We start from the raw sequence: 20,522 nt of genomic DNA on the forward strand, positions 1-20,522 counted from the left end.
ATTTTATTCAGGACTGCATCATCCATGCATACATTTTTGGGATATTTGGTGTATCTTTTCAATCCAATCACACAGATTTCCTCATGTAAACGAGATATATACGACCTTTTCAGGGGCCAGACTTGTGACATCACCAGGGGCGTGCGCAGGAAATTTTGCAAGGGGGGGGGGGTCGAGGTGTCTGGCAAAGCCCGACACTGCAAGTGCCGCAGGCGCAAAACCCGTGGCGGGGGGGGGTCTGGGGGGATATGAAAAAAAAAAATCCCCTTGAGCGGGGGGAGGGGGGGGGGGTCGACCCCCAACCCACCCCTGCATCACGAATTACGAATACCCAGTTCCTTGCTAGTTAGTTGTGAACTAAAATCTTAATTACAGGGCTCGAATTTAAAGGTGGACACAAAGACAATTGACCCCTCCGTATGACGAGTTAACCACGCCCCCCGTCACACGTGATGCAAGGTTAGACAAACTTTCAATAATGGCTGCCGATTCGCATAGGTCGATGGCAAAATCAACCGATCTCGTTTTCTCCTTAATGTATTTAGAAATATCGTTGTTTAATTAAAAAGCCGACAAGAGGAGACATTCAAGTGTTTCATTACAGGGTACATTTACGATGACAACGTGATTTAAATCGACGAAACCATTTTTACTTCAGTAAATCGAAGCACAAGAACACGGAAGTGACGAACGTCGAATGCAAGCAAAAGATGATTTAAAACATCCTATGCTAACTTTTGTCAGAACTGACAAATTTGTTTCGTTTTTCTTCTTTTTCATCTTAAGTTTCGTTGTTGTTCTACTTTCATATTTATGGAATGCCGAGGTACAAGTGAATAGAAGGCGCGGCGACGACCCGGCCTCGACTTGTTTAAAACCGTGGCGTCTTTATTTTCGGTCGGGTTGCCTTAAATGTTTTGTTTGTCTTTTTTTTAAAAAGGGGGGCGGGAGCGGGGGCGGGAGCGGGGGCGTGAGCAGTAACATTGAAATACAAGGCTTTGGGGAATGCCATCAGTGTATTATAATTTTATGTATGAAAGGTTACAAAACTATAGCAGGATACAGTCGCATGTGCAAAATTATGCAAGGAGTGGTTTAGATTGTGGGATTGCGAAGTTTATGTGGGTGTATGCTTACATAGCTGCACTGCTTGAACCAACCGATACACGGCACTTGTCCTATTTATGAAACCAAAGCCATACACGAAATTTAAAAAAAAAAAAAAAAAAATCACAACTGGCATAGCCAGAGGGCGAGTTGGTGGGGACCACATCTTTGGGCCTCCAGTTATGTATACTAACATATTGGCCCGTCTTCGTTCTGACAAGACATATTAGGACTCTTTACGTTTGGGTGCCCCATCCCCTCTATATAAAATCAGGCTGTCCAGCACACCCTTTTGAAAAAGTTGGACACAATTAGGAATGAAAACGTAGGACAAAAGTAGGACTGAAACAGTACATAGCGACATTATTCATGCTCAAAACACCTTTTTATGTGGTGGACATGTATTTTGTGTTCTATCAAAAATAATGTGATCTTGTGTAACGGTCACGTTAAACAGTTATTTCAAATTACTGTACACTATATTAATCAATATACATATTTACATGCATAGGAATGCTGATGCACAGTAAAACCGTTAACATGATTAATTTAAGTATTCCATAATGTATTATAGATTCTGAAGTCATACATACACATTGTACATTATAATCATGTTAATCATTGGAAAATATGTTGGCTTTGAGGGTGTAATTTTAATATGTTGAGATTATATGGTGCCACAAATTGGGAGATATATCTTGCTGCCAAGAAAAATTTAAATAATTCCCATAACTGATGACTTTTATAATAACACAAGGAATATGCACACTAACAGCAATTCGTGGCATTTTCAAACAAAAAAGTAAAAAAAACTAAGTATTCTGAAGAAAAAGTAGGAAAAATAGGACAAAGACCAAAAAGTACGAAACAGTAGGATAGCTGGACAGTCTGTAAAATATTTGCCAATTAAGCCAGTACAACACGGTGTTTAAATAAATTATAAACTCATGTGTTGTGGCAACAACTGCTGGGAATCAAACTAAGCTTCTGGCCCCCACAACCCAATCAATCTCAATCTCTCTCACTCGCTCACTCACTCACAAACATACACATTAGTTATCCTACTGTCACACAAAATGTACTCAAAAAGCTTTACCTGTCCTAGAGGCATAGGCAGATAAAAAAAATAGTAATAAATATTATAAGACAACCCATGCCTATTGAACAATAATAATACAAAATAAAAAATTTATTAAAAAAATGTATATATATATATATATATATATATATATATATATATATATATATAATTATAAATAGTAAGAGACAAAGCAAAAACTTGAAACAGATACTGACAAAAGCACGATTTGAATCTACAACAGTAGAACATAAATGCAAAGTCAAAAAGTGTAACCGAAGTAACTGTGGTACATGCCAACATATTTTTAGAAGGCACACATATAGAATTCAACCACAAAGGTTTATTTTGGGTACACAGGGATATGGATTGTTCGGTTAAAAATGTTATTTATGTAATTACATGCCAAGGTTGCAAAGAACAATACATTGGTCATACCACTCGGCTGAGAGCCAGAGTACGCGTACACAAATAGCAAATAAAACAACCTGAAACAAGATCAATTCCTTGAGTTCACATTTAAATACATGTGCGGCACAAAAAGATATTAAATTCACCATTTTCCCATTTTATCTCATGGATACCAATGATGAAATGAAAAGAAAGACAAAGGAAATGTATTTTATTAGAAAGTTTTGTCCATTTCATAATGCTCTTCGTTAGATAAAAGCAACAATGACGTAATGGCGAACACCCAAAAATTATCTCCCCCTTAGGGGTCGCGTTGTCACTATACACCCTAGAGTCTAGCTTTAAACAGCTGTTCAGTAGTGTGATTAGAAGCCAGTGGTCGTATAAAATTACTTGTCCACGTCTGTACGAACAGGAAAAGTGGTCATATTTTTTCAGACGATGAAGCATTGCACAAAGAATGTCTGGACTGCATAACGGATCTAGTATATGACAAAATACAACAACAACAACAAAAAACAAAAAACAAAACAAACAGTGAATCGCTGAAAAACTAGGCGTTTGTAATGTAGGTCATTGCCAAAAACCTATCCATTCTCGGTGTGTGGATTTAAAACAAAATTAATTATTTAGATATTATTTGAATAAAATCTAGTTGAAATATTATATTTTCTTCCTTTTATGTATGCTATGTGGACATTTGTTTATTTGTGTTTTGTTCACTGCTTTTTGGTGAGGGGGAGGGTTTAGGTGAGTTCGTCCTACCCCCCCCCCCATGGCCTTGATCATGTTTGTTGTCGATATTTAATTAATTAATTAATTTATTTTTAATCAATAATTTCACAGACTAAAAGAAAAAATGTTTTAGAAACAACACTTTTTTTTATTTATGTACAGGGCCAGCAGAGTATTTGAAAGTGGGGATGGGGTGGGGGTACTTATAGTGTGCTGTTTGTTAAAAGGTTGTGGTGTGTGTGTGTGTGAGAGAGAGAGAGAGAGAGAGAGAGAGAGAAAGTGTGTGTGTGTGTGTGTGTATACATGTATTTGAGGGCCCGAACCTGTTAACAGGGCCTATGACATCTCCAGACTTTTGAGAACAGTAACAGGAAAAAAGAGGAGATCATGGCCCTATCGACCCTCACCTCTTCCACAGCCCCTAATACACAATTTGAAGAAGAAGAAAATAATAGTTTGAGACATGCAAATAGCATACATACAATATAAACAGAATAGTGAGATGTGGAGTGCCCATTGAGGTGTAAAAACAATTGTTTCTTGAAACCGACCCTACCTAAAAAAAAAAGGCTTACCCTGATTATTTTCCCCCTTTTTTTTTAAGTTAAAAAGGGTACAGATGTAGGGTTTTTTGGGGTTTTTTTAAAGTTTAGACTGGCCCTACCTAATATTTTTTAGTCAAGTTCCCAGAATTTTTTTTAGGTACAAGGCAGAATAAAATTTTCTTTTCTTCATTTGTTAAACTCTACATTTGATTATTCCTTTGTTACTCTATCTATAGGGGGCCTATTAGTTGGGTATCTCTTTTGTAAACTGTAATATGTATGTAGGATTCATTTTCTTTTTATACTAAGCATATCTGAAATTACTGACAAAAACACTACGAAAGGATGCTGTGATTGTGGTGTAAACAAATAACTCCAATGAAAGTGAAAATGCTGAAATTAAAGTAATTGGTAGGAGTAGCCTGTGTGGTGGCCATGGGTTTACCTTCTTGGCGAGTCAGTATCTATGCCAAGTGTCAAAACCATGGGTCAAAATTATGAAGGCTGTTTTTCTGAAACACAGATGTTTAACACCAAATTTAAAATGTGCTGAGATGTAAAAACTATATTAATTTCTTTTCATTATTGGTTATTCTAAAGAGTGCAGAGCTTGTTTTGCAATGTGAGATTTGATTAAATACTTGAGGCATAACAGAACAAACTGTTTTGTTTTTGCTACTGACCCAAAAACAAACTAACCATAACAAAATACTTTCCAAATTATAATCTAGAATTTATTTACATAAAGATCCTGAAACTGGAAATTTTAATATTTGTTCAAAAAATAAATTCCTTTTTTTTCTTTCTTTTTCTTGAGAAGGGGGGGTGGGGGGGGGGGGGTGGGGGGTGTCTCATTTTATTCTTTGTCTTTTTTTTAATTATTATTGCCTAACTGGACTATTTTGGACAAATGTAGCAAAATCCCAACATTTTATTCTCCAGTGACTGTTTAAGCCTATAACAGTTTATAATACTTTTACTTTTTGGACTACATTGTGATAAATTCTAGCATGGCATTGAAAAAACACACACTGTTGGACTGAATATATAAATACCAGATAGGTATTGTTTATGTACAGTTTATCAAATACATGTACATGCTAAGCAAGTAACTCATACATTGAACATGAAACAAGCCATGTGTGAATACTGCATGTAATGCATCTCTTGAAATTAATGTAATTAGTGTTAATTGGTGTTGTACCTATATTCACTTTAAACTATTAGTAAACCATAAGTGTACTTTTATATATAGTCTTAATTATTTCTTGCTGCATCTGGTTTTAGAAATCCACATTTGTAAAATAGCAGTATTTTGTTTCTTTAATTTGTAATTTATTACTCTTGCAGCCTTTGGAGAGAAAAAATAGTATAATGTCTAAAGCAGTTTTCAATTGCTGTTAATTTCATTATCAGTGGAAAACATGGAAAGTCATGAATTTTCTTGGTAAATAAGTGTATGAACTATGATAAAGATTATTTACATTGGACTTTTCTTAATATAAGTACTGAAAAGTATAAAATTTAGATACCGGTAGGTCAAATAGATTTATGTTAAAACAGGCTCAGTGAAATCAGAATTCCTATCAGATTATGTCATTTTGTACACACAAATTAAATTATTTACATTAACAAATTATAAATATTGAAAAACAATACCACTATCATTTCTAATTTCATGTAAATGTGTATGAAAAAGCATTGTTATATTTCTACTTACATGTGAAAAAACCCCCCAAAAACCCATATATATTTAATATTTTAAATTTCCTATTTATTTTTCATCATTTGAAAATTTAATATTTATTTCTGTAATTATATGTGTTATTGATTTTTTTAAATTTATTATATGTATACATATAAACATTTTTTTTTTTTTTTTTTTTTTTTTTACATTGAATATATATATTTATTTATTTATTTATTTTGTTTGTTTGGGTTGGGTTGGGTTTGGGTTTTGTGTAATGGATTAAGTTGGCGTCAAAGACCGCATTACTCAACGCCTGGCTCGCTGCGAGGCACCGGTCAGCTGCGCGTCTTAGGTTTGGGGTAAAAACAGAAGTGGGCGGGATTATGCGAAAGCGAGGCAATACGTCATCGGTGAGAGTTGCCAAGTTGATTCTTTGGTTGTGCCTTTTAGTCGTCTTGTTTTTTTGTCTCCAGGTTTATCGGAAATTTAATTTACAAGATAATTAGTGTTATTATATACTGTCGACGTAATTATATGATGGTTAACTGCGCAGTGTTTAACTGCAAGAGTAACAGCAATGCATCCCAAGAAACGGCCAACATCATGGTTTCGATTTCCAAAAAAACCCGAAAGTTGTTTTAAAACATGGACGCATTATTGTCGTCGAATGGGCTTTACACCAACTAAATACAGCAGGTTATGGTACATTTACAATGTGAAAATAAAAACAAGTATGTACTTAAGATATACATTAAATAAAGGTATTGCAATTTGTTCACATACGAATATTTAAACTTCACATTTATTTACCTATAATTACCAAATTAATTTTCACCGACAGCCCATAACGACTCCATACTAACGTCTCTTGATCTAGTTGGTTTGTTAACCTCATAATAAAACACCTTCGAAACGTGAATTATTACGTTAGTTAACAATGTTTATCGTCAGTTCAGTATATTGTCATTAAAATTAAAATGCTAACACTTGTGGCAGGAACAACATATGTACTCTGGCCAGAAGGAATGATGGTTAAATAATTTTAAAGCTAGTGTCGATTATTAAAGCATAATAAAATTATACTTTTCAATGCTTTCTGTATGTAATATTAAAAATACTCTACGTCAAATAATTATTTTAATACCTACCCTGAGTTTCTGCCAGAGGGTGCAGAGGGTAAACGTATATATGTATGTACTAAAAAAATATCAGAAATGAATGTGTGTATATATATATATATATATATATATATATATATATAATTTTTGATTTTTTCGATAGATTATAGTAACATAATTGCTGTTTAAAATTTATAAAAGTGCATGAAATAAAATGTTCAATAAAAAAAACATTTCAAACCTATAACCACCCAATATACTCCTTTGAATATATTTAGTTTTTACAGGCCCGTAGGAACAACTTGGGGGGGGGGGGGGGGGGGGGTGGGGGGCACTGACAGACTGGGTATAAACTCTACATCAGATTTTTGTTACAATGGCAAAAATTCATGTGATAAAGAAAAGCTCACAAGTGGGGGGCTGTTTTATTACGTACCCTCAAATTATTTTCTGGCAGAAAACCTGGTACCTTTGGTAGAGGTTGAAACAATTGGTCGTCTAATTTTCGACTGTTACCATAAAGTAATATAATTAATCACTTTTGGCATCTAGCAATTTAAAGCAAAATTAACAATAGTTGCCACATGGAATAAGCATCATATATTTTTTTGTTTTACCTGTAATATATTTGACCTGTAATATATTTTCATCAGGACTTCCTTCTTCCTCCATGAATGATTAAAGAAAATAACACTGGATATATTGTAATTATTTTTATTTTATTCCAATATATAACAAATGTGTTTTATGTCAGTATGTGGAGCAAACTACCTGAAACAGTTGGTTTGAAATCATGATTACAAAATCATAAAGATAAAAAGGAAGGGGGGGGGGGGGGGGGGGGAATACAGTCTCTAGTGAGGGATACAAACAAGATTTTTTATCTTTATATCGTCTTTATTTATGCAAAGTAGTGAAAATTTAAAACATACATTTTCTTCCTAGAGTGTGTGATAGAGGACACGCCCCTAGGCCCGCCTCTCCCCAGTTCCTATGGGCCTGTTGTATTTTATATTAATAAATGCAAAAACTACATAATAATATTGTCGATAAGATTGTCAGTATGTGGCAACAGTATATTTTCCAACATTTCTGTGTTTCTGTACCCGGCTGTGGACAGTTTCAGCAGACTGGTAACACATTTTCTTAATAATTAAAAATACACGGTTTAACCAAACATATTAAAATTTGGAGGGTAACTAGTTAAGAGAACAAAGTTTTTTGTTAAATTATTATATCTTGCTTTGGTGAGGAGGGGACGCTTTTTGCAAATTTGCGAAATCGGCCTCCTCTGGAATATCCACTGACGTGTCATATTTACATCTATGCTGAACAAGATTTATGATGAAATATTATTACATTTTGTGTGCTTTTCTTCTAATTAGGTCCATTTGCTTCAGTTTACATTAAAAATGTCATAAAAAATTATGTTTAAAAAATGGCTTCCTCGTCTTCGTCGGCAGTTGATTCATCCAAATTTTCGTCTAAGACAACATTTCCAGGATTAGGGACAAAGTCTCCGATAAGTGGTTCAAACTGATACGGTTTGATGCCATTAGCACAAGCTGGACACAATTCTTCGTCACTCGAATCGCTAAGTTCGTCCATGCTGCTTGGTAGTTTCTTCAGTTTTCCTCTCAGCGATGACGTCACGGGTCTAGCTCATCAATTGTCGACAGTTTCCGGCAAACATCGGAGATCGGCGGAAAACCCCCCCAACCAAGACTGGCACGCTTAACTTCGTCACTAAGGGGAGCGCGGTAGTTGCGTGTTGCGGTTTATGACGGCAAACAATTCATTACGCCGTATATATGATTTGCTGTCCGGTCTCCTTTAAAAATAATTGTTGACAAATTTGGTTGAATTTACTCTACTCTGCAAACGAATAATTTGTGGTTTTAAACACGTATATCTTCATATTAAATCGCGATAACAAACATTGAATAGCAAATGAATGAATGAATGTTTAACGACACCCCAGCACGAAAAATACATCGGCTACTGGGTGTCATTCTATGGTAAACAAATAACATTGAATAGAACCCGGAAGTAAACAGCGAAGAATGGAGCGTGGCGTTTTACAAATTAAAACTTTATTAAATGCTGTTACCGTTTTTTTATATTTTATTATCAGTCAAATATGTACACATTTAATGGTTTTGGCATGGTGGATATATGATAGAAAGTTGTAAGAACGGTAGGGAGTAGCCTACGTGGTTGGGGAAAACCCACGATTTAGCTGGACATTATTTTGTTCTTTTTTATTCTTACATTTTAATTTTTTTTTACTACCAACTGCGGAATTTCGTAGATTTTTATTATTTACTTTAATTTTTAGCCGTTCTACGCTTTAGTCACATACATGCTGACAATTAGGTCGAGAACAATAGAGTGGATATACCGATCGGTGCTTTACGACAATACACATTTAGGAAAAGGAATGGTGTATAGTGCACGAGCGCCACCTGTCGGAAAGTCTCTGATTGTTCGCCATTAAATCAATCCCCATCTACTACAGTAACGTCATAATATGTATGTCGTCATATACATACATACATACATATATAACATGAAACTAAACCACAGATTGCATTTCGCACAATTTGTTTAATATTTATGATGAGAAATACTTCCTAACATTTTCCTTTTTCTCAAAGAGAGGGTCTTTACATATTAATCCCCATGCAGTCTGGTACCAGGTAAATATATTTATTAAAAAATGTACCTTTCTGTGGCATTCATCTCCTTAGCAGCAATATGTCAAAAACAAAAAACAATAATGTATTGTATTAAATGAAATTGTTGAAAGTGTTTCATTTTCAGCAGCAATTTCACCCCTTGCCCCAGTTTTTCTTTCACATATCAGTTGAAACTGTTCTATTATTTCTATCATTCTGTTCTCAATATCAAGATGCAATGTAATTTGTTTAATAGTTTGTCTTCAGAATCCCATTTTCGACATCCACATCCATTGGTCCAGTTGCTGAAATATATAAAAACAAACATGTTAAGTATTTCACATCCATTTGAAGAAGTACATTAGTCTGTAACTTAATTACATATCGTTGTATTAATTTAAAGTTTAATTTAATTTTAACAAAACATTTTTTTAACAGGAAACAAAATCCGTGTGACTAAACAAAGTATAAAATTAAAACGTAGGCCTATAGCAGTAAATTAAGAAAAGTAGTAAACAATGTATTTAACTTTGATGATGTCATTTGATTTCTATTGGAAAGTTGCACAAAGCTACATATAAGATGACATGTGGAAGAAGAAAAATGCCTATGCTTTGCTAAAATTTGGGGTCTAAAATAATGAAAAACAAAACTACTGTCTCCAAAAGAAAATCATATTTAGGGTAGGTAATAAAAACAAAACCGATGTAAATGCCTCATCTAGGTGGTTATGGGTTTGAACTGTTTTGAAATTAGGGTTAGGACATTACATTTCAAGCACATGACCATAAAATTGTATAAACAGCAGTTCTTTTACTATCATTTATCTAAACATTAAAAAATATATCTATTAATTTCCCAGATTTTAGGGTACATAAGTTTAACCTCAGTACCCTCTGGCAGAAACCATTAAGTTGAAAATTCTAAGAAGAACAATAAAGGAAAAATAAAATGTCTGGTATTTATTATAAATTACCGAAGATTGGTAATTGATCTGCTGTTAGGTGAGGAATTGTTTTAATATATATTATGGTAAAATTGGGTTGTTTTAATTGAGGGGTGGGGTGGAGGGGCACTAATGGATAAGTTAAAGTTTGTTTTATTTAAAGACACCACTTGGGCACATTGAATTATTAATCATCAGCTATTGGATGTCAAACATTTTGTACTTTTGACGTGTATAGTCTAGAGTCCAAACCTGCTACATTAGTAGCCAGGTATCTTTGATATATATACACCACCCAACAGACAGAATAGCACATACCACAGCCTTTAATATACTAGTCGTGATGCACTGGCTTAAATCGAATCAAACCGAGAAACCGTAACCGGCAGATCTGTTTCGATTGCAAAAAATCACAATTATTATTCTTCTTATTATTTTTTTTTTGCTTCAGAACATTTCAGGGTCCCTACATAAAATTTGCCTAATTTATAACTTTCCAGACAATATACTTCCTTATCCCCCTAGAGCTCACAACCATATAGGTTACTCCCTCACTCCCCCCCCCCCCCCCCCCCCACACACACAAAAGCACATACACACACTCGCGCCTACACACATGCAAACAAAAAGAAAAGGAAAAAAAGCTAAGACTTCCAAACGTTCCAGCATGCTTGTTAATACTATCACTAACCCTCAACCTAACTTAAGCCTGAATTAACTGAATGCTGGAACGATCGGAAGTCTTGCCAAAACTTTTATTTTGGCCATTCGTCTGACTGCGTGCTGTTTAACGACGGATTATTAACGACAATATATACATCGAAGACTGATTAAATAAGTCAGTAAATTCCATTAGGGCCTACACTGGAGGGAAAGTGATTCTTAAACGCTTACCTTCGTAGAATTTATATATCAGGGCCAGTGCTTGTAAATCTTAAAGTCTAGATTTTAATAAAGTCCAGACTTTAACGCAATGCTATTTGAATGGCGTTGCCATGACGTTAAAGTCTAGACTTTAAGATTTATAAGCACGGGGCCAGTTCAAGTTTGATGGATTTCGGCAATACCATGATCATAAAATAACTAACCATGTGACGGTTTCGCAGGAAAACACTGATTTTACGTCAATCGTAGGCTCCGCATAGTTGTCATCGCTGTTAACACAAGTCAGCAGAAGTATATGTTTACTATGATTATAATTCAGTTGGAGGAGACAATTATTTTAGCTAATTTTAATGCTAACTATACAAAAACGTTACACATCAAAAAAATTATGTTGTCTAACCTAATTGCGTCCAAGCAAAGTTGGGCCCGCGGTTTTGGAACCGCGAAACATGATTGGTCTAGCACGGTTGTCAATCACGCCGTACGGAGGGGTCAATTAGTGCAGTGCCCTAGTCATATATATATACTCCAGTGCCCTGAAGCTTTCACAAAATCCTATGGCCAAACTGGCCGTGCCTTATTTTGCATGTTAGTAATTGGTCACCATACACAAACACGACTCCTTAAAAGTTGTTTTATTACAAAAACACAACTTCACTTAATTATTTTGAAGGTGTGCTGTTTTTATATTGATATACTTGTTGAAGGTTGCTGTCTTGGCAATAATACCCATAACAAATCTCCATCTGTTGCGACCAAATGGCCTTGCCTTCTTAGTTGTCAATTTTGAGGCCTGTAATTATGAAACGATGCTAGGGATTGTTCGGGCAGGCATTATCTTTCAAAGTAGGACTGAGAAAATTAGGCAACCGTGTGTGTTTACAACTAATGCTAGTTTAAATGCGCTGACAGACCACGACATGCGTGTCGCATAGCATTTTCTGCACATTTTGATGCAAAACATCACTAGATTGGCTAATGTTCCAAAGTTGCCTCCTATGTGTTGAATACATTCCAATCCAGAGGCGTCCCCCCAAAACGAAAATGTTTTTCAAGTGACCTGAAAATGTTCAAGTGCCCTTTTTGTTTGTGTAAAAATTGTAGGCCTATTGCACGTAAGCATTTTTAGCCGCATGAAGTTCAGGTATGCGTGTATGCGCAAGCTTGCAGATGTTTGTGTTGCCGAATGGTTCACCACTAACGCGAGTAGGCCTAATGAGCAATCTAATTAAAATTAGCTCCACTATTACATGTGGATCTAACAGCAGCCAGTTGGAGCTCATGTCCACCAATCAAAACCTTACTTGCAGAATCATGCCAGTGATTTGAAAATAATTTGAAAATATTCCGAATTATCCCGAGGGTATACGATATGTTTCGTGTGAATTACGAATGCCTTATTTAGACCAGTAGAACTAATTGTAATCAGATTGCTAACAACACTGCGTAGTCTCCAATGTCCAGGTAACATTTCGTCTGTAAATAACAATTTGGAGAAAACTTGAGTGTTTTCTCTTTTATAGATACATTACCTGTCCTCAAACAAGTGCACCTCCCCCCCACGCAAGTGGTCTGGTCCGAACATCCCAACAGCCAATGGGATGGCCTAAATTCTTCTACTGTATACTGCTCTCTAGTTCCGGTCACATGACTGTAACTTCCTTCTTTTTCCATGAGCGCATCGCACGGAGAACAGGAAGCGGGGAGGCCCGGGTGGGATGAATCTTGAGGACAGGTAATGTATCTATAAAAGAGAAAACACTGAAGTTTTCTCCATTTCTATAGACATTACCTGTCCTCAAACAAGTGCAGCATTCAACAGATGGTGGTGGGTGCCGAGATCCGTAGATGCTTGTGATAACTCCCCAACCGGAAAGAGGCTGACTAGTGGAAGAATAAGGCCAACCTTGGTAAACCCTCCTCCTAGGGATGCCCGTCACAGACCAATGCAGGTGATGTTAGTAACAACAACCAGAATGGTGGCATCCGTCAGCAGTGGCAGGTACGGCTCCTAGAACACATGAACCAGGAGGCGGAAGCCACATCTCATGCTGGTTCTGACAGGGTGGGAAGACGTAGCCACCAGGGATGCAGGTGTTAGGTAACCCTCACGTATTGAAGTGTTATAGTTTTTCAATAACAAGCGACAACCTAATGAGGTGCATCCGTCAGAACATTGAACAAAACAAGACCCCCGAATGTTTTCTGTCTAGTACACCAAAGATCTGTTAGTTCAATAACGACAACCAATAACCACATGCAGTGAAGAGTTAAGGTTATCGAGACAAAAGTTCCGGCACCAGTGCGTGAACTGTGCAAAAGAACAAAAGTCTAAGCAATCCTCACCTGTCGATTCGGTGGACATCTCGGTATGCAGCCCAGAATCAGACAGACATCAACGGCGACGAGGATGGCTTGTATTCAACAGAGTCTGTGCAGCAACAACCGGGACCCAGATGATGGAACCCCTCAACGTCTTCTGTGGAGACATCCCTCAGATAATAGTTGGCGAAGATGGAGTCCGTCGCCCAGAAACAGCCAGTGATGATGTGCTGAATGGATGTGTTGCAATGCAGGGACATCGTGGCAGCCAAGGCACGAAGTTCATGCGGATTGGAAGCAGACGGAGCAGGTAAACCCTCCTTCTGATAAGCGGTCAGGATAGAAGACCGGATCCAGGTGGCCACCGTGTTCTTGGTAATATCCCTCAACCGACTCTGGTTACAGGAAAGGAAAAGTCTTTTACGATGTTGTCGAAAAGATCTGGTCCTCTCGATGTACTGGTGCAAGGCTCTAACAGGGCACAACGCCAAGTCCTCAACGTCCGCCGGACCAACGATAGAGGAGAGGGCCTGCACAACATACGAGCGAGGCGCTTGGTCTGGTAACTGATTCTTTGCAATAAAGTTCATGAGTAACCCCAAGTTGACTGCACGCCGATCTCGGTGAAAACGTACCAAATCGACATCAAGAGCATGAAGTTCTGAGACACGAGCAGCCGTGGCGAAACCGAGTAAAAACACCGTCTTCCGTGTCAAATCTTGCAGGGAAGAGGACTCGATCGGCTCATAAGGTGCAGTCGATAACGCTCGTAACACCAAATTCAGGTCCCATCTTGGTGGCCGAAACCGGTGTACTTGATCTTCAAGGCGAAAACCTTTGATCATTTTATGGATCTCAGGAATACCCGATAACTTCGTTCCAGTAGTTACATCACGAACAGTAGCGATGACCGAAACGTACCCAGCGATGGTAGACCCCTTCAATCGTAAAGTGGTCCGCAGATATAGCAAAAAATCAGCAAGACGAGGTATCTGTATCGTCTGAGGTTTGATCTTTTTTCTAACACACCATCGGTGAAAGCAAAGCCATCTGACGTTGTAAGCCGCAGTAGTAGATGATCTGTGCGCTTTCAAAATGGCCGCCGTAGACTGTGAAGAAAAACCTTTCTTCCTCAAACTCTTGGAGATAAAGTCCACGCGTGCAGTTGGAACAACTGCGGACGTGGATGGTACAGTCTTGACGTGGGATGCAGCAACAGATGATCCCAGTCTGGCAGCGGTAAAGGATGTGGATCGGCAAGACGTATTAGATCTGGATACCACATCCTGGATGGCCACATCGGAGCAATGAGCAACAGGCGACAATGGTACAGCTGAAACCTCTGAAGCACCCTTGGAAGGAGGATTGGTGGAGGAAAAGCGTACGCGTCCATCTGTTCCCAGCTGATGGCCAATGCGTCGAGATCCAGAGCTTCGGGATCCGGCACCGGAGACACGTAAACCCTCAGCTGATGGTTGAATCGTGTGGCGAAAAGATCGATGTTTGGTGTCCAAAGTCTGTTGCACACCCATCGAAACGCTTCCGGATGGAGCATCCACTCCGTCGGCTGTGGAGACGACGGCCGGGACAAAGTGTCGGCTAGTACATTGCAAACCCCTGGAATATGACGAGCCCGAAGTTGCAACGGAATTTCGTCGACCAGCTTGTAGAGACGATAAGTCAACTGCAGCAGACTGCTGGAGTGAGTTCCGCCCTGACGATTGATGTAAGCCGCCGCGGTCGTACTGTCTGTGGCCACCATGAGAGAGGCTTCCGTCAACATCTGTCGCCAATGAAGGATAGCGTAGTAGACTGCCAACAACTCTAACAGGTTGATGTGGAGTCCGAGTTCGACGGGAGACCACAGCCCTGAAGTAGTCTGGTTGCTTAGATGGGCTCCCCAACCTTCCAGTGACGCGTCGACGAATAGGTGATGAGTGGCTATGAAGGCCCGCATAGAGACACCTTCTAAGACGTTCGATCGGAGCTGCCACCACTGCAGGCTGGAGCGTAGATCGTCTGGAAGTGAGATGATCAAGTCCGGATTGTTGAAACGAACAAACGGGTTGAGAAACATCTGCAAGCGCCGCAACTGGAGACGACCTCTGAGTGTCAAATCGTGGGCAGAAGTGAGGAGACCCAGGAGACTCTGCCAACCGCGGAAGGTCATTGGAGCGGTGAGGGCTATGACAATCATGGTCTGGATCTTCTCCCAACGGTCTAAAGGAACTTGAACGAGGCCCAGGTCGGGTCGAAGCCAAGCGCCTATGAACTGTAGAGACTGTGTGGGAGCCAGTCGAGATTTCTCGATGTTGATAATCCAACCCAGCTGCTTGAGAAAGTCCATGATGAAGGCAACATGTGCAGTCAGCCCTGTCTTGCTGTGACACCTCATCAGGCAATCGTCGAGGTATGGGTAAAAGGATATACCTCTGCGATGCAGGAAGCGTGACATCGGAGTCGTGATTCTGGTGAACAGCCATGGCGCTATGGATATCCCAAAGGGCAGGACTTTCCATTCGTAATGCCGACCCTGTAGCACAAACCGTAGGTAGTGATGGAAATCGGCATGCATCGGAACGTGCAGGTAGGCGTCCTTGAGATCTAGCGAGGCAAGCCAATCCCCCGGTCTGATCACGGCTATGATATCTCGCAACGTTAACATCTTGAAGGTCGGAGGAGGAGACAGATAGCGGTCGTTGAAGACCGCCAAGTTGTGAATCATTCGCAGCTCTGGAGAATCTTTCTTTGGTACTAGAAAGATGTCCGAGTAAAATCCGGGTGTTAAGTGTACTTCCGAAATGCTGCGAACGGCTCCCTTCTCCACCAGCTTGTTGACGGACTCCTGTAGAACCTTGACTTGCGCAACGGAATGCCGCGGTTCTCGAGGTGAAGTGGTCAATGGAGGGATGGCAGACAATTGCAGACGATACCCTGTCTTCAAGATCGACGTGACAAACGGATCTTGGCAAAGTGTCTGCCAGTTTCGCCAATAACGGCGAAGTCGACTTCCGACCATGGATCTTTCGACCGGTGTGGTACACACCGGAAGCGTCAAAACCGAATCGTTGTTCTGGTTCAAAATCAGGGGCGGGCGTAGGTTGAAGCAATCTGAGCAGTCCACGATCTGTTGGCTGGCGTCAACGTCGACCAGGCTTCCCCTGGGTCCGAGCTGGCGGACCGGATGGTCGTCTGACCGGAAACCTTCGAGAAGGTTGACCTCGAAAGGAACCTCTCCAGCGTTTAGATGGTGGTTGTGGTGTGAATGTAGACTTCCGCTTTGTAGATTCCAATGTTGAAATAAGTTGCAACGCTTTGACAGTTGCTGTCGACTGTTGGTCCTTATCATTGGCCTTCACCACCTCAGAAATTTTGCCTGCAAATAGCTTAGTTGCTGACCACGGTTGAGCTAACAGCTCCTTCTTATGCTGAAAATCCAAAGTGGATTTCTTTAAATAAGCCTGGCGACGATATTGCATTAACATCGAGGACATCGAAGTCACCGAAGACGTCAGGAAAGCTAGCATCTGCGCCGATTGCTGAAATAGCGCGTAGCACCGTGCATCTTTTGCCTGGGTGGCCATCGCCGCAAGGAAAACGTCCAAGTAAGATAATACAAACAAGCAACGTCTCTGGGCAGTATCCATGGCTTGTACTTGTTTGTCCGTCAAATCCACGGTTGACGACTTCCCAAGACGGTGAACATCTTCATCCAAGGACGGAGCTACATCTGTAAAGGTCATGTCAAACACCGGATACATACGGTGACCCCAAGTCGGGAAGGCGACGAAAGACGCTGTGTCTTTAAAAGTGCGGTCTAAATCCGTCGCCACCTCGGATACGAGTGTACCGGCAGCCAAGGAACGGATCACCACATCTTCCGGAGGGACATCAGTCGCTATCATCGGTGTCGGTCCCTTCTTGGACGGCGTTGGTGGATGTGGCAAGGACGGCAACATGTCATAGACTGCCGCCAAGCAATCCCTCATATTCATATGATCAGAAGATTCAGTCTCATCAATGACGGAAACCGCTGTAGGCGCTGCATCTCCAAAGTCTCGAAGCACTCGAGCACAGGCTAATCGATCCGCCGAAACAGAATTCACTGGTGAACCGGACCGTGGACGGTCCCGTCGAGAACCCTCTGAAGCGTCAATAGAAGGTCTGCGCTGCCGATCCACGGAACCCGTAGGGAGACGTGCAGGTCGTGGGGAACGGCTACGAGCCCGGCTCCGGTCCCGGCTCCGCTGCGCCGAAGATGACTTTGAAGATCGGTGATCCTTGGAGGCCGTGGAACGCCTAACTGATTGAGTCGGCTTGTCAGAGGGCTGCGTAGTAACTGCAGGCCTGTCATCTGAAGTCTTGCATCCTGGAGCCGCACCCCCCGAAGAGGGGACTTGAACCGGACCTGTCCCCAAACCCGCCGGTTGTGGTAAGGCCGCCATTGACGCCATAGTCTCTTTCAGCATAGTAGGTAGCATCGAACGTAATACATCTGCTATGGAGTCCGCAATTGACGGCGAAGATTCCACTTTCTTGGCTCTCGCCGACAGCACCTTCAAGTAAGCCGCGAACTCGACAGTAGACAGGCCCGAACACAGGTCGCATCTCGAAGAGAGGCTACAAGGAACACGGCAACCCGGACATAATTCATGAGGGTCGCCGCCTGCAGTGAACTTCTTACAGCGTAGGCACGCTCGTACCTGACGCTGAACATTAACATCTGACATGATAATAAGTTTTCAATCTGTAAAAGAGAAAGAAAAGAAACCATGACACAAACACAAAGCCGGTCAACAAAGACGCCATTTTGCAAATGGCGTCCGACACGACAACCGGCAATATAACAACATTTCATGTAATTAACACTTGGCAAGTCAAGCGAAATACGCGAAACATACGAAAGGTAACGAATAAGGTGGAAAAAAAAACATTCCACCTAACACCAAGCCAGTCAATACAGACGCCATTTTGCAAATGGCGTCCGACACGACAACCGGCAATATAACAACATTCCATGTAATAAACGCTTGAAAGTCAAGCGAATACGCGAAAGAACATACGAAAGCTAACGAAATTTAAGGTGAAAAACATTTCACCCAAACACGAATACAAAACCAAAGGTCTTATAAAAAAAGTTGACTCCAAACAGAGCCAAACAAAAGACGTCCAGACCCTTTCGCGAAGAGAAAAAGAAGGAAGTTACAGTCATGTGACCGGAACTAGAGAGCAGTATACAGTAGAAGAATTTAGGCCATCCCATTGGCTGTTGGGATGTTCGGACCAGACCACTTGCGTGGGGGGGAGGTGCACTTGTTTGAGGACAGGTAATGTCTATAGAAATACTGGCAACTGGCAACTGGCAACTCATTTTGCGTGCCCCTATCCACTAAGGTTCAGGCACGCCCACCCCGGATTCAGCCTCTGACTTTGCCAGTGACCGACTCCGGGGCGGGAGGGTTTAATAACAATTTATGGGTGTGTATGGGTAACTATATTTACGTGCCCCTATCCACGAAGGTTCAGGCACGCCCACTGCGGAATTAGCCTCTGACTTCGCCAGTGACTGACTCCGGAGCAGGGGGGGGGGGGGGGGGGGTAAGTTTGAAGTGGGCGGAATTTGGAAAAAAGCCATTTAGTAAGCGCGGACCGACTAGCAGACACTTCATAAACAAGAAGTAACACCGAGTGGGAGCCGTGTTCTGATTGGCTGAATTTCGATTCCTCGGTGAAGCCTGTTTTTTACCTAAGTTTACAAAGAGTACTGCATACCGATACATGTCTGGACTCTAAAATTTTAGCCAAAAATGGTTAAGACTGCTCGGCCGAAAAGTTTTAAGGTGATTTTGAGCAATTGAACGGGCGCCAAAACAAAATGCGTTAGACTATTTATAAAAAAAATAAACATAAAAATTTTGAACTGGATTCCAAAACATTTAAAGTCTAACTAGCCCAATAAAAGAGGTTAGTACTCACGGAGGTAAAGGTTGTTAGGAGGTTGGGGGCTACGGCGAGCCGATGAAGTCGGTGGCGTCCAGTAGTGGAAGATCACGCCGGAAGGGAGAGGCTGCTATCATCTTTGTGATGTGACTGTACTCTGTCCCCGCCAAGATTTTGAGGACGCGATGTAGTGACGGGTTGTCCATCTCTTTAAGTAGCAGCGCTTGATTGTATCTTCCCTTCCGGCGAACGGTAACGCAAACTGCGGTGATATCCACGTCCACCTGGACTCGATGGACAGCATATTCCCCTTCATCGGGCTCGGTCGGTAGCGGACGGTAAACGCTATGTTGCGGCTCACTAATGAGCTGGCGCACGTCCTCGATGTTGATCTTCATTATCTGATGGAACCGCTGATGGAGTTTGCCGGCCTTCAGTGTCCATGGTCCCTCTGGTTGTTCAACTGGATTCGGCGGTTGAGTCGGGCGACTTGGCTTGGCTGGAGTGGCACTCGGGGGAGTGGTCGCCTTCCTCTTAACAACAGCCGTCTTCCGGGCCTGGGTCTCAACGGATGCCACCGGTTTAATCGGCGACAAGTCCGGAAACCCAGAAGTAAAGGCAGGCGGATCGGGTCGGCTATATGACGAAGTACAGAGCTCTGAGTCCGGCATATCGCTTTCCTCGGTTCCTGCAGAGGGGACGTTGATGACTGGGGCCGAGACCACTTCCATCTTCGTCTTCCTCTTCAGTTGGGCGGCGTTGGGCGGTCCAGCAGACGGAGTCGCTGCCGGCGGTTTAGCCGCCGGTTTTGTCTCCCCCTGCGCCGCCGCTGGCGCACGTCTCCTCTTCCTCCACCTTCCTTTCTTCGGTGGTACCGGGTCCCCGTACACCAAGGTCACGGAGGCCCGTGACCCGGTGTACGATACCCGGTACTCTAACAGCATTCCGTAGGATTTAAGCAATCCCCCCAGGTGGGGGGGCAGATCGAGAGAACAAGGGCTGACGTCCGTCTTCATCGATGAATAATACAGAATCGCGATAACAATTTAAATATTGACCAATCACAC

The 20,522-nt window shown here is 41.1% G+C and overlaps 2 protein-coding genes across 2 annotated transcripts; both read right to left on the bottom strand.

The window, feature by feature from the left end:
• Nucleotides 1-9,611: 9,611 nt before the first annotated feature.
• On the bottom strand, nucleotides 9,612-16,534 carry LOC121370172. The gene is made up of 2 exons (XM_041495287.1): nucleotides 15,235-16,534; nucleotides 9,612-9,667 (listed from the first exon to the last, which is right to left on the bottom strand). Exons 1-2 carry the CDS (start codon nucleotides 16,532-16,534, stop codon nucleotides 9,612-9,614), a joined length of 1,356 nt encoding a protein of 451 aa, XP_041351221.1.
• Nucleotides 9,613-20,470, bottom strand: LOC121371766. Its single transcript, XM_041497898.1, has 2 exons — nucleotides 19,492-20,470; nucleotides 9,613-9,667 (listed from the first exon to the last, which is right to left on the bottom strand). Exon 1 carries the CDS (start codon nucleotides 20,397-20,399, stop codon nucleotides 19,521-19,523), a length of 879 nt encoding a protein of 292 aa, XP_041353832.1. The 5' UTR covers nucleotides 20,400-20,470; the 3' UTR covers nucleotides 9,613-9,667; nucleotides 19,492-19,520.
• Nucleotides 20,471-20,522: the final 52 nt, after the last annotated feature.

This window comes from Gigantopelta aegis, chromosome 4, assembly GCF_016097555.1.
Source record: "Gigantopelta aegis isolate Gae_Host chromosome 4, Gae_host_genome, whole genome shotgun sequence".
NCBI lineage: Eukaryota > Metazoa > Mollusca > Gastropoda > Neomphalida > Peltospiridae > Gigantopelta > Gigantopelta aegis.

What these genes read in the sequence shown, in the direction of transcription:
- LOC121370172 (XM_041495287.1), bottom strand. Translation starts at nt 16,534, where the DNA reads ATGGTCGGAAGTCGACTTCGCCGTTATTGGCGAAACTGGCAGACACTT. An exon ending in CGCGGCGGCTTACATCAATC is followed by an intron (nt 9,668 to 15,234) that starts GTCAGGGCGGAA and finishes TATATATTTCAG; the next exon opens with CAACTGGACCAATGGATGTG.
- LOC121371766 (XM_041497898.1), bottom strand. Translation starts at nt 20,399, where the DNA reads ATGCTGTTAGAGTACCGGGTATCGTACACCGGGTCACGGGCCTCCGTG.